This window comes from Leuresthes tenuis, unplaced genomic scaffold (assembly GCF_036924035.1).
Source record: "Leuresthes tenuis unplaced genomic scaffold, fLeuTen1.0.hap1 SCAF_5, whole genome shotgun sequence".
Lineage (NCBI taxonomy): Eukaryota > Metazoa > Chordata > Actinopteri > Atheriniformes > Atherinopsidae > Leuresthes > Leuresthes tenuis.
Window position 1 is genome coordinate 18,848,833 of NW_027325359.1, and position 24,374 is coordinate 18,873,206.

The following is a 24,374-nucleotide window of genomic DNA, read 5'->3' on the forward strand; positions in this document are numbered from 1 at the left end:
TTACTGAAGCAGGTAGACGATGGCATCTTCAACACCAACCTGAGTGAAAGGTGTTTACGTAGGTAACGGGTCTGTAGACACTGAGGGCGGATGCATAAGATATTTTATTGGAACAATGTCCTCCACAGCACTGGATCTTTCACTTGGCTTAGGCTAAGGTTGAAGAAATGCTATAGAATCCCACATAGCTGTAACACACAAGCCTTCAGGACCTGTGGGCTGGCATCATACGGATCTGCAGCATTGTTCCAGTTTGTTCTCTCCAGCTGCCTCTTTATCAGACTTCTGGAGATGGACAGGTAGGAGGAGGAGACAAAGGACGTATCAGTGCGACCTGATATGGGAGGAGATGATAGTGAGGCTGTGTTAAAATCCATGAGTGAGGTGCAGGGTGACACTGTAGAGGTGTGACAGTGAAACTGTGAGTCCAGGGAGAGTGTGAGGTTTTTGTTGCTGGAGGCACAGAATTAGAATGCTGAGCATTGTCCTGAATTGCACCTCCTGAGAAATAACTTCAGTTCATTGGCTCTGTCCAGACTTCCACCAGTCCTATCCTTCTTCTCCTTGAAGCCTGTGATCTTTTGATCCCTGATCACTAGTCCCTCATGTTTTTCTCCTGGAGTTTGTTCACCAGCTTTTTCTGTATATCTCCTTTCTCTCTCTTCTTTTTCAACTGTTTCTGAACACTTCTCAATAACCCCCCCCCCCCCCCTCTTCTTATGTTAAGCAGATTTTTAAGATCCCTGGTGATTCAGGCCTTATTATTAGGGAACCATCTTGTCGTCCCTATATCACAGAAGTTGATATAGTATGTCACACACTCAGCCATGGCATTATTGTCATCTAAGTGTGGCTCACAGAGTGCATTCCAGTCTATGGCCTTAAACCACTCCTTCAGAGTTTGTTCAGCTTCCTGAGACCAACTTAAACTGTTTGAACAATGGGTGTGTAGGTGGAGGTGAGGAGAACCAGATTAAGGTTTGAATGCCCTAATAGCAAAAAGGCTGAGGATTCGAATGCATCTCTACATTTACAATGACAAAATCCAATGTCTAATTTTCCCTGATGGAGTAGTTAACAAACTTTTGAAAAGTTGGAAGTGTACCACAGAGGGAGAAATAGTTGAAAGCTCCAGAGATCACTATTAATGCATTGGGGTGTTGTGTTTGTGGCCTGGCAACGTATGTGCTGATGACATCATAAGCAGTGTCTGCTTACGGCTTACATTTCAATTTCTTGGGCACATATCCTCTCCTTTACAGTGACATTTTCAGTATAACACCATCTGTTGTTGACAAGTACTGCAGTACTTCAGCCTTTGCTTTTGCCTCTATTTCTGTTGTCTCTGTCTGTCATATAATCTGAAAGCTGAGTAGAGAGGCAGAAGAGTTATGTATGCAGCCATGTCTCAGTGAGACACATAATACTGCATTCCCAAAATTCCTGCTGTGTCCCTGTGAGTGCTATAAGCTCAGCAATTTTATTTGCTAGAGAACTCACTTTCCCCATGTTGATTTAGGGAAGAGAAGGCTTAATCTTCCTCCACCTAATTCTTTGTCTTGCAGATGCCCAACATCCATGGCTTCCTCTTCAACTCCTTGGTTATTTGAGGTCTCTTTCCAGGTATTAGTTCGCTTTTAGAAAGCTAAGCTACTACCATTTGTAAAAAACTTTTCAGTTGACATGACAACTCATCATAACAGATGCTTAAAAGTGGCAGAATTATGAGGAGAAATCATTCAAGCAGCACAGCTTTTAAACCAGCAAAGAAAAGTCTCTCAAAAATCAATGTTTTTCAGAAAAAAGCTGTGGAAAATCTCCACTATGATGTACATTTTAGCAGTCAAAAAGCCCAATACTAACAAGCTGAAAATAGGCATATTGCCAAAGATTGTAGAAGAGTCGGATATACTGTTATTCAGCCAATACATTAATTCCCCTCCTGAGCTTGTATAATTATACAGTAGTTCAGTTACATATCCCAGCTGAATTATAGATGTCGCTCAAATTAATTGTGCATGTAAGCGTACTGATTGCTGCAGGCCACATGATTTCCTTTAAGGCAACAGTCCATATCAAGGAATAGTTTGAGCAACACGACAAAGAGTTCAAGGTGTTGACTTAACCTCCAAATTCCACTGATCTTAATCCGATCCATCTTTTGTGGTATGTGTTGGGAAAACAAACGTGATCCATTTCAGCTTTATCTCTCAACTCATCAGGGTTTAAAGTACTTGATGTTGATGTTCTCTTGCCCATTTCCTCAGGACACCTTTCAACGGTCTTGTGGAGCCCATCCCACAGCTCATCGTAACTGTTTTGACAGGACAAGTGGGAACGACACAATATCAGGTGGGTGGTTTTTATGTTCTAGCTTATCAGGTTTTATGTTGCATCAGAGACTGTGTTCAGTGAACTGCAGCTCAGCTGGTTGAATGAAGTCATCCTTTAAAGCTAACACGAAGCATTGGATGAGACATGTCTTTGTGTTATTGTGCAGAGCAACGAGTAACACGACAATGACACAACAGTAAACAGAGATGTATTCTCACATACAGAATTGGTGCACTGTCACCTGCCCCTAGTTATAAGGCTAATGATGAAGGCATTAGATAATAACCCAGCTGACACCACTGCTTCTTGAATGTACATAATACTGAAGGTGCATACTTTGACAGTGTTCTTGCTGCTTGTTTGCTTCCTTTTCCAATCTGCTGAAGCAGAGAATGGCAAAAACACTAACACTGGATTAAAAAAAAAGTAAAACACTGGATTGCTGTTCAGCTTTATAAGCTAATATAAATATGGTCCGTGAGTTTGCTGGAGGCCTTGGATGTGTGTGTGTGTGTGTGTGTGTGTGTGGCTCTGACGAGGCAGTCTAATGCTGTGTGACTGGGGCCAGTACTGTCAGCAGAGCTGAGACATGGACGCAGCACAAGTGCCTCCTTGCATAAACGTTGGTGTGTGCAGGGATGCTCATACTCCTTTTCTACCATCTGACATTTAAAGGTCCAATCCACAATTCAGGGAGCTCATCAATTATGGGTTCACACATAGCCAACCATGCCTAAAAACACCACTGGGTTGGCTGTGGAGCCCTCAGGAGTCAAACTGCACAATATTTAGGGGCTGAGGCAAGGTGATGGTGAAAGTATGCAAACCAAACTTACAAAGAAAGAAAAAATAATATTTCAACTATCATTTGAAAAAAGTATTTTCCTCCAATCGTGTTTAATTTTAGAGTGCTAACTGACAATGTTGTCAAAGTGTGTTAAAGAAAACAAAGCTGGAATAACAACAATAAAGTACTTTATAATCCTTGAGCCTGTCTGTGCTCGTATGCTTGTGCAAGCAACTGCAAGAGTATCAGTGCTCAGCACTTAGGTAGGCCAGAATCCATTTGTTTTGCAACAAGTAGGCTGATAGGCTAATCATTTTCATTGTTCAAATTTTAAAAACATGTGAAAATGCTTAAGTGCTTCATACCTTCTACACACAAGCAGCCATAGAAGAAAATTGCCCAAATAAAGTAGTACTGACTCACAGCTGAAACAACTGGTCAGAGAATAAGCTCAGAATGAAACAAAATAATATATTTGTTATTTAAGATGTTGATAATTTCACCAGTCATGGACAAGTTATTGCCTGTTGTCTTTCAAAACGTATATGTTGTACAGAGGGTACAGACCTGATGGATGAGGTGATGCTGGTGATGCACCTGACTGTGTTCCATGGGACAGCTATGAGAGCTTTCTCTTGTAAACATGATATAATAAATGGCGACTGAATAAAACATGGGCTTTGTCGTCTTTCTGGGCAGGCAGTACACAGAGGGTGAGTGTGCAGGGCGCTTATAGCGATACAGACGATGACGTCACATCCACAGGTGTGATTAATTAGGTTTAATTCTTCAAACTTGAGAGTTTGAGTCAAATGGTAACAAATTCTAAGTGGTTTTTTTTTTTTTACTCTTTTTCTTCTCTTTCCTTCTATTTGAATAGCTTTCTGCCACTGATAAGTGTCACACACACACACACATGGCGGAAGTGTTCCACTGTCACATACAGTACAAGCAACTGTTTCCAATGTTCATTTTCCTTCATGATGGCCAAGCCTGCGGAGTCAAGTGATTTACTGGTTATCGTAGAGTGGCAATTTTAAGATGCACTTCAGTCTATATGAAAAAGTATAAAGGTTTGATACAGAGCTCTTGTGTTTACAAGTTAGTCACACAAAAAAAAAATTGTCTGCCATGAGAGCCCAATTTGAATGTTTACAAAGAACGAGCTTCAATCCAACACTTAATGTTTCTCTATAAAGGGAAATACTTGTTGGAATGCAGATCAGGGCTTGAAAAAAAAACACTGAACCAGTTAAGAAATTGAAACCCCTGCTGTCGAGAAAGTGAGGTGAGAGTCTGTCTTCTAATCTGTAGGAGTGAAGTGGCTGGCATGTGTGTGGAGATGATCTGGTTCCCCTCACTCAGACTGGGAGCATAGAACAGTGACGAATATGACCCTTGACATATGCAAATGCCTACTGATTCACACAGGCAAGGCAGAGTGTGGTTGGGTGTGTTTGTGTGTGTGTGTTAATGCATTCAAGCCTGTGTTTGTTAAGTTAAAATCTGTCAACATGTAGTGAATGTTTGTCTGCAGAATTTAATGTCCTAGTGTATTTGTGCATGTTAGTTTGTGTGTATTAGGTCTGCTGTGAGCTTCTCTGTGGACAAATGCGTCTGTGTGCGCATGTGTGTGTTTGTGTTTGTGTAGGAGAGAGAGAGAGAGACAAGAGACATGCTTACTTGGATCAGATTTGGAGAACGTGTCTCTATCCAGCAGGTTTCTGAAAAACATAACAAAGAGACACATTGACATGAAAATTAATTACAGAGCTCTCCTGCCTCAATAAAGAAAGTGTAACTTTTGTTATTAGATCATTAAAACTCCCCTAATTAGCTTTCTCACCCACCCTGACAACTTGCTTACCCATAATCCTCTCCTGACTTCATTAACAAAAGCTGTTTTTTCCCATCACCCGGGCAGCAACATTAAGCAGACTACAATATCAAGCTTAAAGTGGAGCTTATGTATATTTCAGGCATTCAGAGAAATTACCAGAACTGAGGACCTATTTTTCAGTTTTTTTCTGCACTCCTCCGAGTGCCAGGAGCAACAGTGAAGATGGCCATCAAATTTACATGACACTCCAAACTTGGCTCTTTGCATGGGGACGGATGAATTCAACGATGAATCCCATAACAGAGCAGATGCGCAGCACTCCCGAGGTTCTCTAAAGAAATTAAGTATGCGCATAATGATGACAAGGCCCACTTTGCCTTAGACCTGGAGGAAAGGAAGATCTGACAGGTTACATGACGAGCAGTGAGCTTTGTGGCTTTAACAAACCTACGAGGCTGAAATATTACGCCAACACTGAACACCCAACCGTGAACATTCCTTGAATGGCCACTTGGCTGGCTGCAGAATCACCTCTGAAACTAAATTTGTCCCTTTCACATCCCTGCTAGCTCCAGAAACCAGTCCAACAACACCTTAAGACAATAAAATTAACCTAAACTCACTCTTTGAGGTTCTAATGCTGCCAAATTGTTAAGAAAAGGTTAGGTTTCTGTGCATATGTGTAGCCTGATTTTAACTTTGAAAGCTGACAGCAGATGCAAAGGTTGTTCCTTTCATACTACAGTCTGAATAAATGTCGGTCAGCTACATTACCAAATTCTGGACATTTGCTTTAAATAAAAAAAAAAGGTGACCTCATGAAAGCAAAAAAAGTTGACTCCTGTGCTAATTATTCATGGAAGAAGATGAAAAAGCCAAGCAACAAACGAGCGTCATTCATGTATCCTAAACCTTTGAATCATGACACCTTTTCAGAAAGAAGACCCACGAAACAGAAACATTATTCCATCATTCCAAGCTGTGGCATTTAGACGACTGGGTTTTGCCTGTTCTTCTGATGATGAATAAATAATGTGTTGATAACAGCAAATCTTGCTCAGTCTCTTCTAAAAACAGATTGCACGTGTACAGTCTAGTTTAACACAAATGCATGCCATGTCCCCCCTCTCTCTCTCTGTTAAGCTTTTTTCAAATAAAGGCCACTACTGCCAGACAAAAACATTTTTTAAAGTCATTGAAATTCTAATCAGTTCATCCTTAAGTGCAACTGAACGTTTGCTTCCACATTTGAAGAAATTCTCTTGAATCATTCATGACATATAGCGTTCACGAGAAAGGGGTGGACAGACAACCTGAAAACATAATGCCTCGAGCCATGCTTGTTGCAGACGCAGAGGAAATAATGGGAGAATTTCAGTGCCAAACCTGACTAACTAACTAAACGAATGTTCCACAAAAGATACTAAAAAAAACTCCACCAAAAAAAAAAGGTTTTAGGTGATGACCCTTAACGGCGCAAAGTGGAGAAAAATATCCCAAAAATGCTTATATAGGTATAAAACAAAATATAAACAGAGTATTTCTGCTTTTACACCATAATTACCTGTAGTTTGCTGTTTGAAATATTATGAGGTCTGGAATCTAGAGGGCCAGACAGTTACCCTTTACCTTTAAAATGACTGCAAGCTCAAGTGTTTGTATCTTATTTATCATACCTTATGGTGAGTGAAGGAATTGGTGAATTTATGTCAGTTTGTGAATAGTGACACCATGAGATCCATTGCAACTTCCATGAACTGCAGTTGACTTCAACCACAAAATGATCCATCCATCCATCCATTTTCTATATCGTCAATCCGTCGGCCGGGTAGCGGGTGGGCTGGAGCCTATCCCAGCAGTCATCGGGCGAAAGGCCCACAAAATGATCATCGAGGTCAATTTTAGTTCACGTCCGCAAAGAAACACAATACCTTTCATAGCCAATTTAAAAGGCCACAGGGTAGATCTTTATTCTTTTAAGAGCGATTTTGTTAGGGGTATCGCCTTGAACTGCAATAATCATAACAACATGGCTTTGTTCATATTGTGCAATGCCGAGAGATACAAAAAGACAAATGGGGAGAGTGGAGCGAGTCTCCTGCTATCATGCGAGCTGCGGGGCGAGTACTCTGTTGCCCTTCCTGTCCCGTATGACAAGCAGCGAGGGTTCTGAAGCTGTTGATGGCTAGTGATGTATCTAGATCAGGCACTCATGTTGTGCTGATCCCAGTGTAGCCCAGATGGTGAAATGCCACACTCTGTTGCTTCTCTGTCAGGAAACTCCCACTGGCCCTTCTCTAGCTTTGAGACCTGAAATGAATGACAATAAGTGGTGGAATTGAATCCAGTCGTATTGAGGCTGCATTTCATGACTGGCAGAAAGTCGGAGAGATTGTGTAGCAGTGAGAAGTGGGAGAGCTGACCTGCCAAATGGGATAAAACTGGGATAAACAGAAATACTGTGCTCAGCTGAATCCCACAGAAAAATGAGTGGAGACAGGGATTAAGATGCCGAGAAGAAAACAGGAGGGAAAAAAATGTATGAGGAGTGTATGAGAACCAGTATGCAACTCTGTGTGCACGTGTGCATGGAGGCGGCGCGCACACTTCAACCGATATGGTAACCTCCCTATGAATCATGTGCACCCGAGGGCTTCCACCTGGCCCTGACAGAGACGAGTGACTCTTTCCTCCACGGGCAGCCTCGGAAACGTCTGGGTGGTTCTAGAGGAGTGCCTCGTAGTTCATCAAACATTTACCATAGCAGTCCCTCCTCGACACCAGAATTACATTTAAAATCCCACCAGTTACATCACAGCCTCCTAAAAATGGCATCTGGAGCTTTAAATACCTCTATGAGGGTGGGAGGGGGGACTTCCATCTGTAAGCGCATGATGCATCGTGTGTTTTTTAAATAAAATAAAGGAAGCCTTCAGAAGCTCGCCTTCAGATGGTTGCAGCCAGACATAAAAAGACAGACTGCTAGCTTGAGAATATCATCCATTTTTGTTTCCATAAATTTGTTGAAAGCTGCCTTTCTTTCAAACATTGGTTAACTGTTTTCAAATCACTTATCATTCTTCACTATATGTAGACTCAAAGGACAATGTGCAAATATACTGCGGCCATTAAATCAGGTACATGAGTATGATCTAATACAATTGCATGAGCAGATAAATTATCTGAAACCAGCAGGAAGAAATTATGTGTGCAGGGGACCTGGTCAGAGAAAACAGAATTATTTCTCATCATCACCAGCTGACAGTTTTTTTAAGTTCAAATCAGGTCAAGCAACTAATAATTATCACCAAATTTTGTAATGACAATGCACTTTGGTTTAGTAAAACCCATGAATAATGAGAAATGTTCAAGTTGGAGCATTAGTGAATGAATAATTCAATAAATAATAAACTCCCACGCAGTTGCCAGTGCATGAGCCTCAAGCGGGAATTCCTTCCAGACATGATAATTTAAAAAGCTCAATCAACCCTGAAGGATGTAACCTTCCCCCATTAATAACCTCTAATACACGGAGGAATGAAAACTGCTGATTTAATCTCTTCCATTCTACATTTAATGAGATGAGTGAAACAACCATCAACTCTTCATTTACTGGTTTCTCTCTTCCTACAGCTTCCTACACACGCCTTTTAACGTGGATGTGGGTGAATGCATTTTAGCCTGTGTGGCGCCAATTGGACCGAAAAGCACTGATCCTGGCAAAGCTACTGCCAGCCTCCCCTCAGCCAATCCCACAGAGCACATGTGGCGCCTTCCCAAAGAGATGTCTTCCTTGACTCATAGCCTCTCAAAGTCAGAAAGTCTTTGATATCAATGTGGGTGGTCATTCCCAATTCGTAAACTAACATATCCCACAAGCAGCCTGAGATTCCATCGGGTTCAGTTTTATGACACTATGACCATAAAGCGTTGGATTTCCACCCTTCACATGGTTTCAGACCCCAATCAATAGTGGATTTCATGGTTGGATGGCGATCCAGATTTTTAGGGAACGAAAACTTGCGATATCAATATGTTGGGTGATCTTCAACGTGTGCTGTCCTTACGCCAAAATTGTCGTGTCCAAATGCTTTTTATCTTGTCTTATTATTTTTTTATCTTTTAACACAGGTACATCCACTAAAACAAGATAATTGAATAACAGACAAATGGGGAGAGTGGGCTCCCTGAAACTTTGGATTGTTGTAGTTACAGGATTGTAACATGAAACTAGGACATTACACTGTATGTTGCACACTATGTTGGACCACAATTTTTGCTAAGCAGAGTGTGCTGCCAGCACACTACTTATTATCAGATAATTCCACTAATCTCTACTTTTTGGTCCGTTACTTTTTGCCGTCACTTTCAGAGCCTCCGTGTAAGAAGTTACAGGCAGTAAAACAAGTTTTACTGGAGAGAAAAAGTGATATGTGCCTACTCTTGCAGTCCCCCATATCACAGCACCCTAAGGAAAAATTTGTGCATGCACCTGGGTGTTGTGTTCCCATCAATACTGTGCCAAGCCAGAGCAGATAAGGAGCTGAAGCAGCTTGTTTGTGACATTGCCAGCATTAGTAAACCCATTGTTACAGTGGTCAAAAACCCCACAAGCAATTGCTTACATCTGGCTTTTGAGTACAAATATGAAAGTGTTTCATCGCCATTCAGTCCCTGATCAAATGACGCTGCTGGAGTCATGGGTATTTATCGGCTCTGGCTCGGTACGGCAATGATGGGAAAACAGCACCGGGGTAGCCACAACTGTGAATACAGTATATTGAACACAAACTCATCTGGCTGGAGGGATAAAGCCAGGTCAATATGTTCAGTTGAGGCTAAAGAAAACTCTGAGCTGTCGGATCAATCCACTTTCAGGATGGCTGAGAAGCTCTCTCAACTCTGAACAATTTTTTTAGGATCTTTTTAGCAGTAGTGTCTTTGAAGTACAGTGGTGTGCATTCCATAATGAATCTAAGACATTAAAAAAAAAAAACGCCTCCAAATCAGCAATAATCTCCTCCGAGGAGAACAGAGAAAACAATTAGAGGAAGTAGAATCTGTTTCAGTGTGAGACTGCTCCCATTAAACAGGATTTCATGGGCGAGATTAAATTAATCGTTTGCACTTGAGGCAGATGCTATTTTTATACTAAGAAAAAAACTACTGTTGGAAATCACTGCACATACAGTATTGTGTAGACTGCCTTGGGAGGTTCTTCTTAAAGTCTGAGATAACTTAGATGTTTAAGACAACCTGTCTTAAAAACTACATTATCAAGTACTTTTATTCAAATGACAAAATGTTTGGGAAAAGAAATAAAACCAAACACGTTCTTTTTAAATGAATGTGCCGTGATTTTTGTACCTGGGATCTCACTGTCTGTATTTTCACAAGCAGCATCCTGAGATTACTAATTGGAAGAGGAGTGGTAGGTAACGAGAGGTGTCAGGCTCACACATTTTTTTCAGAAAAGCAGACTTTTACAGCACCTGAGGGCTGGAGAGCTGTCTCGATATGTTGTTGTGATTCTTGATAGTCACCCTCACTCTGGTACTTTAAGACATTTAAATGTAGTTAAACCTAAGATCTAAGTCGGATGACACCTATGTGAAAGAAACTATGCAAGATACACAGTCTTTTTTGATCAGAGCCAAAGAGTTTATTATCAGCAGGTCTGCTCGTTTGCAACGCCGTGTAAATTTGTGATGCTCTTAGCAGATGTCTTTGGTCAAGTAAGAAAGCTGCATCTGTGTTCATAAATTAATATATTACTAGATCCCCCATAAACCACTGGAGCTGTTTCTGGATTGTGGTCTCCTGTCTGGTTTGGTAAATCTGGACCTCCCTGCACAAGAAGAAGTGTTACAGTACAGTAGGGTTAGCATTACATGTACAAATAGAGCATGTAAAGAGAGTTGGTGTCAGAGCCTTCACCTTCATGTTGGAGGATGTTGGGGCAGGAGGATTGGTCAGGGAAACACCAGATTCAAACACAATAGAGCAAAGTTTGGGGTTTAAGGCAATAGCTGCTAATGAACAGCAGCCTGATTATTATGGGCAGTCATGACTTTAAAAAGTAAAAAATGACAATATATCAATTATACCCCAATTATGATCATTATATTGCATTTAAAAAAATTGCAAAAAGATTTCCATTTATTCATTTATTTTAGCGCTTATCTATTCATTTATTTATCTAGTCCTGCTTGACTGTAACTGACCCCTCCCCCGTGCGTGAATGGGTGTCAACACAAAACATTTGAAGGCTGGTGGGACACAAAAACTGGGAGCTACACAACGTTGAGCCGTCTTTGACTTTATGACAAAAGCTAGTGCTATAACCCTAGGAGAGACTTTGAAGTGGTAAACAGCTTTTTGATGTTGAAAGCTATAAAATAACATGACCGCAGTTGGGAGTAGTTTTAATAACATGTTCAATGATGGCCTCAATGGAGAGGGAGAAAAATGCTGGTGCACTGATATCTTATATAAGCAAAACAGGCGTTGATTAATAATTTATGCGGTAAGGATGGATTATCTACACTCAAAGCAACTTTATGGTTTATTAAATTGTTTGCTAAAAGCAAGACAGCTCACTGTATGTTTTACATACCTCAACGGAGAGTATGCTGTTAAAATCAAAATCTGGCAATGTATTTAAATTTTGGCAAAATAGGAGAACCATGAAGCTCTATAGAACTGGTAAGAAACTGGGATTGCATGGGAAAAGTTGAAACAAGGTGTTTTACTTACAGAAACTGAATATATCCTACTGTAATCATTTGTCTTTCTAATCGTTAGAATCCTATTCCCTTGCGAAAGCGAAAATATCAAATTTGGAAAAAGTCCCGCAGTGAAAATATGTCTGATTTTGACTAAATTGTTGCTATCTATGTTCCAAACAAATGACAGTGAACTGTTGAATTGTTGGATGATCATTAGGAGAAATCATGATGTAAAAAAACTAAGACAGAATCTTCAAATTTTTAAGGGACCATTTTGGCTTCTTCAATCTGGTGTTGTTTAAGATATCCAGGGTTAGTGTATTAAACTGCTGTCAGCACACGTTGGCACCAACTTCTGTGACCGATCACATTTTAATGGTAAAACATGTTGGCGTTTCAGCTGTAAACTATTCTCACTTCATAAATGTTTAACTGTACTTTGTCTTATAGTTCACTATGACAAGTGTTAATATAAATGCCCTCTGTACTACCTAAATATCAATAAAAAGCCAAAAGTTGTGACCAATTATGTCACAACTTTGAATGTCTCGGAAAGGTCTGTCTGTGTAACATGAACAACTTACCTGGCGATATCTGGCCTACAATTTTGCAAACATTTTTTTTTTACTACTGTTTATTCTGACATGTCACCAAGTATACACATCATTATTTTTGGCTCTTCGGGGGAACTGATGTCAATAATACTTTCTATTATTTCTTCAAAGCACTTTACAGAATACGGGAGCTGCTGATCTGCTGCTAACCTGATCCGTTAGTTTGTATCTTTGTGCAACTTTGGCGTTTTAACGTGTGAGCACAGATCCAGACCAACCTTTTATAAAAACCACTTCCGCACACTGCAAGGAATTAAAACATTCCAGATCTTATTCATCCTGTTGCTGTACTGCTGTGTTGGAAACTCTATCAAAATGATGGTTAATGCGTGAGGATGTTTCATGTCGCAGTTGTGATTGTCAACATTGAAGGACATAAAGAAACTGCAAAGGCAGCTTTTACAAGCAGAGAGACTGGAGAGAATTGAATGGATTTTAACTTGAAATAGTGTATATAGTAACATATGTTGCATTTGCTTTGAAAGCCTAAAAGTAGTTTTTTTTGTTTTTAGCTCAAAGCACTGCATAAATTTGCATTAAAATCCCACATTGTTCTCGGCAGGAAAGCATCAAACGCTGGACGCTAATCAACGTGATGCCTTCGAATCTGTCTGCTGCAATCATGGAGATGTGGGAAAGTGGCTATGCAAAAGATGAAAGCACAGGAACAGAGTGGGGGGGGGCAGAGGGTGAGGTGGTTAGTAATGTAATGAAGGCATCTCTGCTCCCCGAGGTAACCAGGTGAAGCTACAGTGGCGGGCTGGTGCCTTAATTAGACCAAATGACTGCTTCAAAAAACTCATTAATGCAGCTACTTTGCTTGACTCTTACAGGGCCCCTAGTGGTTTGGATTTGCCACCTGAGGCCAACTTGATATGTTGGTTTGCTGCTCTCTGCTCCGCTCCACCCAAATTGTTGTTTTAAATTTCTGTTATTAGTTTCCTGACTTCACTGGTAATGCACAAGAAAACTTAAAAATAAAAACCTTCAAACTAAACTAAAAAAAGTAAAAAACAGCATATTGACAATAACATATCTATGGCCAAAACATTGACCAAGACCTGTCATGCTTATTGTAACTATTCAAGTCTATGCCAGAGTCGGACTGCTGTGTTACTTCCGAAAGATTCACAGAGAGGTTTCGGTTCTGGATTCCATGTGAATCCACGTGTGAAAATTATGTCTCGTGTTCCCTGAAGCACTCTTTCACAAATCAACCCCGATGACTGGCATTGTCATTGTGGAACATCTCTGTTCCATCAGACCATAAGAGACTGTACAGTAGCATCCCAGAATAAAACAACAAAAAACAAACACAAAATCTAATTTGGAGCATTTCAGCAGCCCAGTGAGCTCTCCTTCTCAGGAAAGAATAATATGAAGTCTGACCTTGTCTCTCTCATTGAGGGAGGCTTTAAAGTCAAAGAACTTGATTTAATCTGTTGAGGAAAAAACACTCTAGACCGCAGTGCAGAGACCAACATGCACTAACGTACATGTTGACAGCCTGGCTACCACAACCAATAACATAAGACCTTTGTGTCTCTTGTTTCAAGTCCTCTGAATAAGCGATCACTGTTTGCAGCATCAGAGGATCAGAACTTTTTGGACGTGTGTGTGGACTGAATACAAAAAAATCCCAGAGCAAAGCGTGAGCTGTGATTGGCATTTTTGACATTACAATAATCAATAACGACATTAAACAATCAGATGAAGAATCTTCAATGAAAAGAAGCCTTAGTGGCAGCCTGTTAAACCTGCTCTCACTGTCAATCTGGCTGTTTGTGTGCAGAGCTGAACCAGAAGACACCTGCGCACTCTGGATCCCTTTTCTGCTCCTATAAGTCTTTCTTTCTCTTTCTTCACTTTGTGGAAAGCACAACATTGGCTGTGACAGATCAAACGACCTCTCAGCAGGTTAGTGTCCAGCTTGCATACAGCCACATCGGAACACGTCAATTCTCAGACGGAGTACACTTTCTACCTTTTTGTCTCCAAAGGTCATGGCTATCTCTCCGCTGTGGACCACTCAGATCAGTAGACAGCCACGTTGACGTGAGCACCTACATCGTTCTGCACAAACATTCCCCTAAGGACTGCCTGTCTGCCTGCCACTGTTTGTTTGTTTTTACTGTGCAGGTCTTAATGCCTGCCATGCTTGCTGTTTACCATCCGAGCAGATAGCATGAAGCTGCATGTGTCACCGAGGCTTTGTGATCAGGAGTGAAAGGCCCTCATCAGCTGAGCGAATATGTGCAGCCGACTGGGGGATTTTCTTCTCACTAACACACAAGATTGGACTTGAGTTAATCAATCTGTCAGTTCTGCTGCTTGACTACACACGAGTCCTGAGATGGTTTGGAGTTATTGAGCGAAGGAGGGCTTCCATTTGAGAACGGGATCTATGTAGACTGAATGCTTCGGTGGTTTATAGAGACGCCAAAGTGGGAAAATCACACCACCCACAAGCTGAGCGCTGAGAAATGTTGTTTTGGCGTGGCTGTTGAGTGCGTCAACTCAAGAGGTGAAAAAACTGTTGTTTTCAGGTTTTAGCTTATGCAATGGATGTGGCTCTCAAGTAGTATGCTGGTCTCTCTTTTTCTTATGGATTTATACATAAGGGCATGAAGGACCAGACACCATTATACATTTGCATCAATGGAAATTGATTCTTTCCTTTGGACCCTCATTGTCTAAAACTTGCACTTGCCCTTTTCAAATTTACACCTCTAGTTTTTAGCACAGGTTCTCTGCACTAATGAACTAATCTCGGCATGTGAATGTAGAAAAAACATTTCAAAACATGGACAGAGGAGGAAAGTCCCCGAAGACCCGTTTCTGCTGACTGTAATAACAACATCTTTATTAACTTCAGACTTTTTTCTCCTTGAGGGAACAGGCCACACCTGTCTATGAAACTGCTTATCTTTCAGTTGTTGGATTACCTCAGAGGTTGTGAAAATTGAGACTATCTTTAAAAAAAACTCTGAACTCCTTAACATCAAGAAAGTGGAATGCCTCATGTCAGATCCAATTAAAGAGGGGTTGAATGTTTTAAAGGCAGAAGGTGAAAAAGCAAGAGGTTGCACAGAGCTATTTCCACTTCTTAGGACTCTTAATGACTGCTAAATTGACTTAAGGTGTGAAATCAATGGAGTTTCCCTTTAGGACGCTCTTTTCTGAACTCACTGGGACACATTTGTGGGTTTCAAAACCCACTTTCTGGATTCTTCTCTCGGCCTTTTCAATTCTGTAACTTCTCATTTAACAAGCAGCTAAGATCAATTGAAAAACAATAAAGTAACATTGCACAGTCTGACTCCCAGAGGTGTTCCATCCCTGAGATTTATGCCGCCAGTCCAATATCACAGAGGTTAATGGAATTTTACTGAAAGCAGACATGTAGCTCAAAATGTCATGGTGGCAACAATATCCTGGTTACTCGACAAACCTGTTGTAAAATACCTCGAGACACTTTTATTAAAGAAATTGCACTTTTGAAAATTGCTCTGCGAGTATCCTTCCACAGCTTGCCCGAGCACAAGCATTTAAATTCAGTTTATTAGTGCCCTTAGCCAAAGCAAATGCAATCTATTACTTTTGACGGCAGTCGGATTAGAATGTCTAGGCTTTTTCTTATTGTGAAATGCCGAGCATGACATCTTTTCACTGTACATGTTTCTCACTCTTCTGTTGAATGATTTTATTAACATACTTTTCTATTTTGTCAAAGGTTGCATTTTTTTTATTTTGTCTATCACAGGCTTCTACAAGCTGAGAAAAAGAGCTCCTCGTGTGCTTTCTCGCAACAGCTAACAGAAACAATGCATTACTTAATGCTTCTGTGACTCAAAAATGCTTTTACACCCATTAAAGAAATGTCGCTGCACTTTGTCCATTGTACATTCCATCCATTTTCTGTAACTACGCGCTCCTATTAACTGTCAGGAGTATGTAGAAGCCCAAGCTCATACATTATGTTTGCATGACTAAAAACAGCATTTGTTAGAGTACTGCGATGAGTCACAACTCAGAGGAGCTTTTATTTTACTATGCCAGCAAAACAGTAAATAAAAGATAAGAAATAGTCCAGATTCTTCATTTTGAAAAAAAAAAGTCCTCACAGACCCTGAGCACAAAATCATCATGATCATTACTGGGGCTGAGTCCTTCAGCCAAGCCATTATCAGACTTTTACCTTAGAGAGCCAAAACAGCAACAGAGGCTCAGTCTCCAGCAGAGGATGGGCGATTTTAGGTCTGTGAAAACATAAATCAATCCTATGTCTCTATTCTTTCATTCATCAAATGCCTCAAACCGTCTTTACAAGGGAATCTTTAAGAAAAAGCAGAAATAAGCCGAAACCTAACCCTGAAGGGACGGTGACTAAACCAAACCAAATATTTCTGACTCAGCCAGATTTATTACGTAATTTGGCAAAATTTTATCATGATAATGTGGATGATTTTTAGGGGTGACTCCTGCTTTCAGAGCATTAGGTCAGAAGATAGAGGATTAGATGGCAGCTATTTTGAGAATCGATTATCATTCTTTGTGTCCTTGCCTGACAAGTGTAGAGATTCCAGAAGAGACAAATGACCAACCACCGCACAGACTCTTGTAGCGCCAAGATATCATAACACAATATAGGTTTTTGTACAGACATGTGACGTTTTGAGGGGTCAAAAATTACTAAAGGAGTGTAGAAACATAATGGATGCAGATGTTTCCATAAATGACATCAGTGTAAGGCTCCTGTCTAATAATAATTAATCATGTGCGACTGTAAACTGGATGTGAGAGAGAGTCACAAACTCACTTTGAAGATTAGGGAAATTGCAACAGGTATTTTCACACACTTCTTTTTTCTTTGACGTTCTATCATTAAACCATTTATAATCGAGAAAATCATCTCCAAGTCAGACCTTGGCAGCATCCCCGCTGTTCTGAAAGCTCACTGCGCATCAACACCTCACTAAGACATCTCAGATCCAGACTGACGCTGCAAAGAGTTTTTTCCCCAGGTAATCTCTTAATAACACCATCTAAAAAAATCATACAGTCAGTCATGAAAAACTGAGTAAAACAACAAATCCACACACTGAAGAAGCTCCAACCCGAGAATGGCTCTTTTAAAAACTGACTGGAAATCAGACTATGATATCAGACTGTTCGTGCATCCTTTCTCCTGCCTAACCTGAAGTCAATCCTCAGGAACGGTGACAGTATGATCTGAAAAAAGCTGGTGCTCCAGATGTTGGCTGCCGTATCAGAGCTCAGAGAGGCGACGATAGCGTAAAGACATCAACTCTGACCTCCGTGTGCCACCATCAGTCGCACAAAATGCAGCTGTATTTCTTTTTGCCTCCTTATGTAAGTCGCTGTTATCACCCTAGTGTGATAGAAAGAGAAAAGTCTTTCTTAAAATGAAGCCTCTCGCGTTAGGACAGTTTTCTTTGCAGTAAAAAAGGAGCGCAAAGGGAGTTTCTGTTGTGTTTACTCTCCGCCGGTCAGCGCGGCGACCGACAGCTACTCACAATCATGCAGCCAATAATAAAATACTACAGGACATTTTCACACATATAAACACGCCTCTGAGCTCCTGTGTGCAGCAGTAGTTGGTACTCACCTACAAGAAACCGTGAGTTCAACTTTGGTGGCAGGTATCGCAGCGGTGAAGGGGTCTGCGTCCCCGATACACGCCATATTCATCGAGCTGCTGCTTGGTCGATCACAAATCGCCCCTTATCCAGCGCCTTGGTGGTGGCATGAGAGGAGCAGAGAGAGGAGAAATGGAAAGGGGGTGGGGGGGAAGGGAAGTCCTGCAACGAGGCGTCAACGAGCCGTTTGTGTTGTGGAAGCGCGAAGGACTGGAGGGAACAAACACAGAGACGCGGTGCTGCAGCGCGCTGGAGTCGCGTCTTTGTGCGCCTCCGTGCTCCGGAGGAGAGAGGATGGTGAGAAGGGGCGGGAGGACACACATACTGAGACACACACACACACACACGCACGCACATATCTACACGCAGGCATACTCTCTCTGAAAATGCACTGTAGCCATTTATCTATTCTAAGACCCAAAGATTTTTGCGCTACGATTGAGGATTTGATTTCGATCAGGTTAAATTGGGGAAAATATTACAATTCAGGAGTGAGGTGTGTCATTTTAAGATCATAGAAGCTGTTTTCAACTCAAAGCAGCCACACTGTTTGGTGCCTCGTCCAAGAGAGCTTCAACTGTGGCCACAGAAATGAACCAGTGACCTTTCAACCCCAAGCCGTATCTCTCCCCTTCCAGGCCAGGGCTGCACTGTAAGCCTGTCTGTGCCGAGGTTTAGCATAAGCTATGAAGCCCCTACAGAATACAGACTACAGAGTCTAATGGGACCTCTTCCTTGTAATGTAAACGTTCAAATCCAGCAGGATATTCACAGTGAATAGTCTGTTTTGTTATTGCTGATATATAGCCCCAGCAGTAGTGTGACCATTTCTGTATTTGACCTGCTTTTTGTATTTATGTTAGAAGCTCTGTTGATTAAGGCAAGGGTATTTAATTACCCACATTATAATTGTCACAACAAATGTCCTCTTAGATTAGGCAGAAAATAGCAAAGAAATTTGACTCTCCATTTAAATGTTAAGGTATGTTCACAAAAACAGTCAACCAAGTTATGCTTGTGGGTGGGAAAAATGTAGGCTTAATTATCAATATGTGAGTTGAACGGGGAAGTAATGAAACCATCAGCGTGAACTAAATACTGTGATATATTATATATTTATATATAAAAATATTATAAGATAATAATGATTCTTACTGTTACAATTTTTGTACATTTGTATTTTTTTAAAATATATTTTATATCTTTTATTTGATATTTTTTGCATATTTGCACCAGCAGGAGTGGCATCAGATTCTTGTTATATGTATGCACTGTATATATATATATATATATATATAATGACAGTAAAGGCTATTCTAATTCTAACAGTAGAGTTTTGAAAGGATTAAAGGCGTTCAGCATCTCTAAATGAGGCTGAAAACGCCTACAGCTGACAGGTTATCAGCCAGTCACGAAGCCCAATTAATTATGCATTCATTGGGCCACACATGGATTATTACTCCCTGTAACTTCAACTTACATTTTATTCAAATAGAGAGCTACTTCCTTTAACAACTGGCAAGAAAAAATAAAAAAGATTGGGCAGAGTGAATAGAGTAACACTGTAGCTAAATGACAAAAGCCACCTGAGCAAAACAAACTCAATTAACCAGCCCAGCATGAACGCAAGAGCTTAAAATAGAAATATGATTGTCAGCTCCAATTAGGCTGAAGAAAATGATAGACAGTTTACTCAGCAGGTCAAGCACCTGCTTGATTTCTCAAACAAAGAGCCATGCATTTCGAGGATATGGTTTCATCATATGTTGCAGCTTGTATGAGCACTGCAGTGAAAATGATAGAAAGATGCATTTTGCAGCACTAAAATGTATCTCGCTATCATGCCTCTGTCACCATGAGCTGTCTGAAAGGGAATTGTGGGTTTATCTCTATATAAAGCGCCCTGAAATTATTACCTTATCTAATCAAGAGAAACCAAGAGGTAAAAACTGTTATTAATCCAAAACCAGGAGGACATAACTAACATCTTCAAGGGTTTTTAGTTAAGTGATGCTCCAAGCTGCTAGTAACATGCTAGGCTTTAGCAGCAGTGTGGGGTGAGTTACTTTGCATTTTGGTACACTGAAGAAGCTGCACCTGAATAATCAGAGGGATTGAAGTTATATTATCCTTTTCGTTGTTTTGGTTTCACAACACACCCAACTTCCATATTCTACAGACTCCTGGGTCACATCAACAGCAAGTTTAGCTTCAGATTAGCACACATCTCTCAGGTTTCCTAACCACAACACTCTTAACACAATCTAAAGGTGGCCTTTAAATGTATTTGTGGCACACATTATCTGCCCCCTTGCTATACGTAACATAGATCCTTCCTTCAGCTGCATCCATACACTTTGGCAGTCTTTTTTAAATGCAAAATTTCCATCCGTCCATCTGACGTGTCCATGCTGCTGCTTTGCCCCTTGCTGCCTTGCTTGCTCCTTACACTTTTAGCTTCCTAACATGATCTGATTCTCCTGGCTCATGTGATTGCCATTTTCATTTGGGTCTGTTGATCACAGTGTCTAACCATCTGCAATTTAGAGAATAAGCCTCTGTCCTTTAGGAGAGGAAGACATTCTACAAATCCAGCTTCAATCTGCTAAGATTTCCTCTTAAAAAAAGACTCTCCTCTTCTTTACTAAGCTCCCACATCATCCACAAACATGTCACCAGATGACTCATGCACCACATTTCGGGAAGAGTTTTACACCCACAACATCTCAGTTCCACCTGGCCTTAGTCACGAACAGCTCTTTAATCTTGTCCTAATTCAGGATAGATCTGCATATGTCCAAGAGTTTAACTTGAATGTTGTCCAATCAAATGGTGCACCTCCAAAGTCTTAATAACACTGAAATGGTAATCAACTGGCCCCAATTTCAAACCACCCATCATTTCTTCTATTCTCAAACTGAACTAAGCCATGCGCAGCAAAACAATGCTAATTCCTTTGCCTATAATTCAAACAATGTGGTTCCATTCTCTGACTTCTTAAATAACCAGACCTACAGGGCTTCCCACTGACATGCAGCCCACACAAAACCCAGACCACTGCCAGCTCCAACCGTTTGGCTCACATCACTAAAGCAATTCTTGATTTCCACATAAATCAAACATTGGAAACCATGATGTTGCTCTGGTGAATACTTTGTTATGAGCTTCAGAACCTACCAATAAAATGATATTGGATTGCAGGGATTTTTCTGTGGCTGTTAAAGGTAGAGATCCCATAATTCAACTTTGCCTTTAGTGTCTTTTGAAAAACTGCTTAAACTGTTATAAACACATGAAGTCAAACAGGAAGTGCATTGGCCTGTAGCCGAGTTTGCTCCTAATCAGCAGGGACTTTCTGAGATACAAGCCTACTCCACTTGTTGTTCCTCTTCCCACAAAACCTGTCAACCCAAAAAGAAATCCACAAGAACAACACTCCTAAAAATGTAATTCTCTGCCTTAAAATCCATTGCTTTCTTCCTTTAACCATATTCTAGAGTGACAGCTGATAGGCAGGAACCAATAGCTAACCCCACTCTGTGTATCTAAGGATTTTCCATTCAGAAAAATCCCCACTTAATGCTTTAGTTCTCTCCAAAGATCTCTCAGATTATCTCAACAGATGCTTTGTAATTGATCTTATCTGTGACATAATTTGAGGATTTTGGACAGCTCTGCAATCAAGCAAAGAAGAAAGTATGCCCACTTTAAACCCTATGAATCAGGAGACAATGAAATAAAAATATTTGGTCATTTTCAGATATAAAATGATAGAAATCCAACTTTAGATTAAGTCCTTGTGACATCATCAAACGGTGTCATGTTGTATTTAACAATATCTAAACCAAAATGCAGAAGCGGTGTTTGAAAAGTAACAGCTTCACTGCTTTCACTGCTTATAGGACTTAAAAGAGTAACTAGTAGCCAGGTACTGCTAATCAAACACACTTGATTAAATGATCATTAGCAGGTGTGAGCACCCCTGTAAAAACAGAAACTTTAGGCAGGTCTGGGGCATCCAGGTGTGTGTTAACACAATGTATAGGAAGGAAAGACATCAGCAATGATGGTTGCCCACCTATCTGGGAAGGGTTATAGGGCCATTTCCAAACAATTTGGAGTCCGTCATTCCACAGTGAGAAAGATCATTCACAAATGGAAAACATTGCCATCGACAGTTGCCAATCTTCCAAGGAGTGGATGTCCCAGCAAGTTTACATCAAGGTTAGACTGTGCAATGCTCAGAGAAACTGCAAAAAACCCAAGAGCTACATCTCAGTTTCTACAGGCTTGTATGTATGACTTGTTTGGAAGGGTTTCAGGAGAAAGACTCTTCTCTCTAAAAAGAGGGGAGCTGCCTGGCTGTAATGCACCACATCACGTTTGGCAGAAAAAAATCAAACACAGCATATCAGCTCAAACAGCATAGCTGGTGATTTGGGCTTATTTTGCACCTACCGGAACTGGACGCCTTGCAGTCACTGAATCGACCAGGAACTCTTCTGTATACCAAATATGCTGGAGTCAAATATGAGCCCATCTGTCTTGACAGCTGAAAAGAATCATACAACAGACCAATGACCCCAAACACAGCAGCCAATCTACAACAGAATGTCTGAAAAATAAAATCAAGGTGTTGCACTGACCCACTCAAGGCCCAGACCTCAACTTGATTGATTGAAATGCTGTGTTGGGAGCTGTGCATAAATGAATACCCACAATCTCATACAAAGCAATGTTGTAATGAAGAGAGGGCCAAAGTGCCTCTACAACGATGTGAGAGACTGATAACGTCACACTGAAAACAATAATTTCAAGTTATTACTGATAAAAGTGGTTCTACAAGCCATTGAAACCTGGGGAGTACTTAGTTTTTCATACACTGCTTCTCCTTTTGGCTTAGTTTTTAATAAACAATGTCACAATTTAAGCAATAATCGATGAATTCTTATTATGTCCTGATCAGATGATTTTTTTTATGTCCTGATGCATAAAACTTTAGAGTTAAAAGATGGTGTATTTTTCTTTTTCACATTGCTGTTTGTTGAGTTCTGGAAGCCAGTCATGTTCATAAAAAACTGCCCCAAAGGATAGAAAAATAATGCATCAACTCCTACCAAATGTTATTATGTAGGGACTCTGTGAAAATCATCCTCATCCCTTTTCATAAGTCCCATACAGTTGGTGTTCCTACAAGGAAATGTTCAAACAATAAAAGATCTTTTGTTTGATGGCTAACTGTGTTCAATCTCTACAGTGGTCTCAGGTGGCTGTTGCTGAGTTTGCAGTTCAAAGCCTTGTAATGTTAGGATTGAGTGGGATTTTTTTTTTAATATTTATTTTTTAAATGACCCTAGAGTCCTCATATTAAAAAGATTTGTTTGTTTGATTTTTTTCTTTTCCAACTGATGCTGCCCTTTATGTTGGTTTGGGGGGAATTCTACAATAATGAGAATTCTTAATGAACTTTAATCAGTTGTTGTCACTTGCTCGCTATAGGCCTGCAGGTGATGACAATGGTATATTTTGTTTGAAATTCAGAATTTCAAAAACTGCCCACAGTTTAATCTTATTACTAAATAAGCACACCCCAGCTATTTCAGGACTTTTGTATCATGCCTGCAATTACTTTAGCTTTAGTTTAGCCCAAACCACCTTTAAAGTTTATGATGCTGCATGTTTTTTTCTTTAATTCTTCCTTTTCCAGCAACCCCCTCCTTTATACCTTTACCAGTAGATATTTGTTTCTTTATCATATTATCATGTGAATCACTTAATTTTCAACAGAAGACCATTAAAGCCATGCTATCAGGAACTCAGATTCACATTCTAGGTTAAGCTCCAACATCTCAGGGATTTCCTGGGACTCCTCTCATTCAGCTGCTTCTCAACAGCCTTTAAAAGACATGTCCTCAGTTAAAGAAGATTGCCTTTATCTGTTTCACAGGTGTCAAGACAAGATTATCGTTTTGTCATATATTGATTTAATGTTCCGAGGGGCTATAGTCTATGTGCCTCCAGATCTCTTCTCTAATCTTTATAATGATCTCACTCTCTGATTTCACTTTGGAAGAGAAAACCTATTCCATGGTCTAGAAACACATGAGTTACATGCCAAGACACCCAAATTGCCATAGCCAACACTGCTTATTTGTGCTTTGTTCTCTATGATAGAATTCCCTTATCGTCACCCACTGACCCATCAGTCAAAACTCTGTTCATCATCAATAGCTATGACCCCATTACAAAAATTATGGTTGTCCTCAAAGCTATGCGCCTTCTTCCCTAGTTGAGGCCTACATCCTCGTGCTCCAGAAAATAAGAACAGGCGCAGCCACAACTGCATCTATCCATCAACAGTAAATCAAAACAAGGCCGCCATCTTCTTCTTACCAACTATGTACATGTCTC

At 40.5% G+C, this 24,374-nt stretch overlaps 1 protein-coding gene across 1 annotated transcript in view; it reads right to left on the reverse strand.

Moving 5' to 3' along the window:
* Nucleotides 1-18,160, reverse strand: part of LOC140307493 (copine-8-like) — an 81,488-nt gene extending 63,328 nt beyond the window's left edge. The window contains exons 1-2 of the mRNA XM_072386407.1: nucleotides 17,933-18,160; nucleotides 4,805-4,845 (exon numbers count right to left, since the gene is read on the reverse strand). Coding sequence (XP_072242508.1) covers nucleotides 4,805-4,845; nucleotides 17,933-18,015 — 124 coding nt within the window. The 5' untranslated portion in view covers nucleotides 18,016-18,160. The remainder of the gene's footprint in view (nucleotides 1-4,804; nucleotides 4,846-17,932) is intronic.
* Between the last annotated feature and the right edge of the window lie 6,214 nt (nucleotides 18,161-24,374).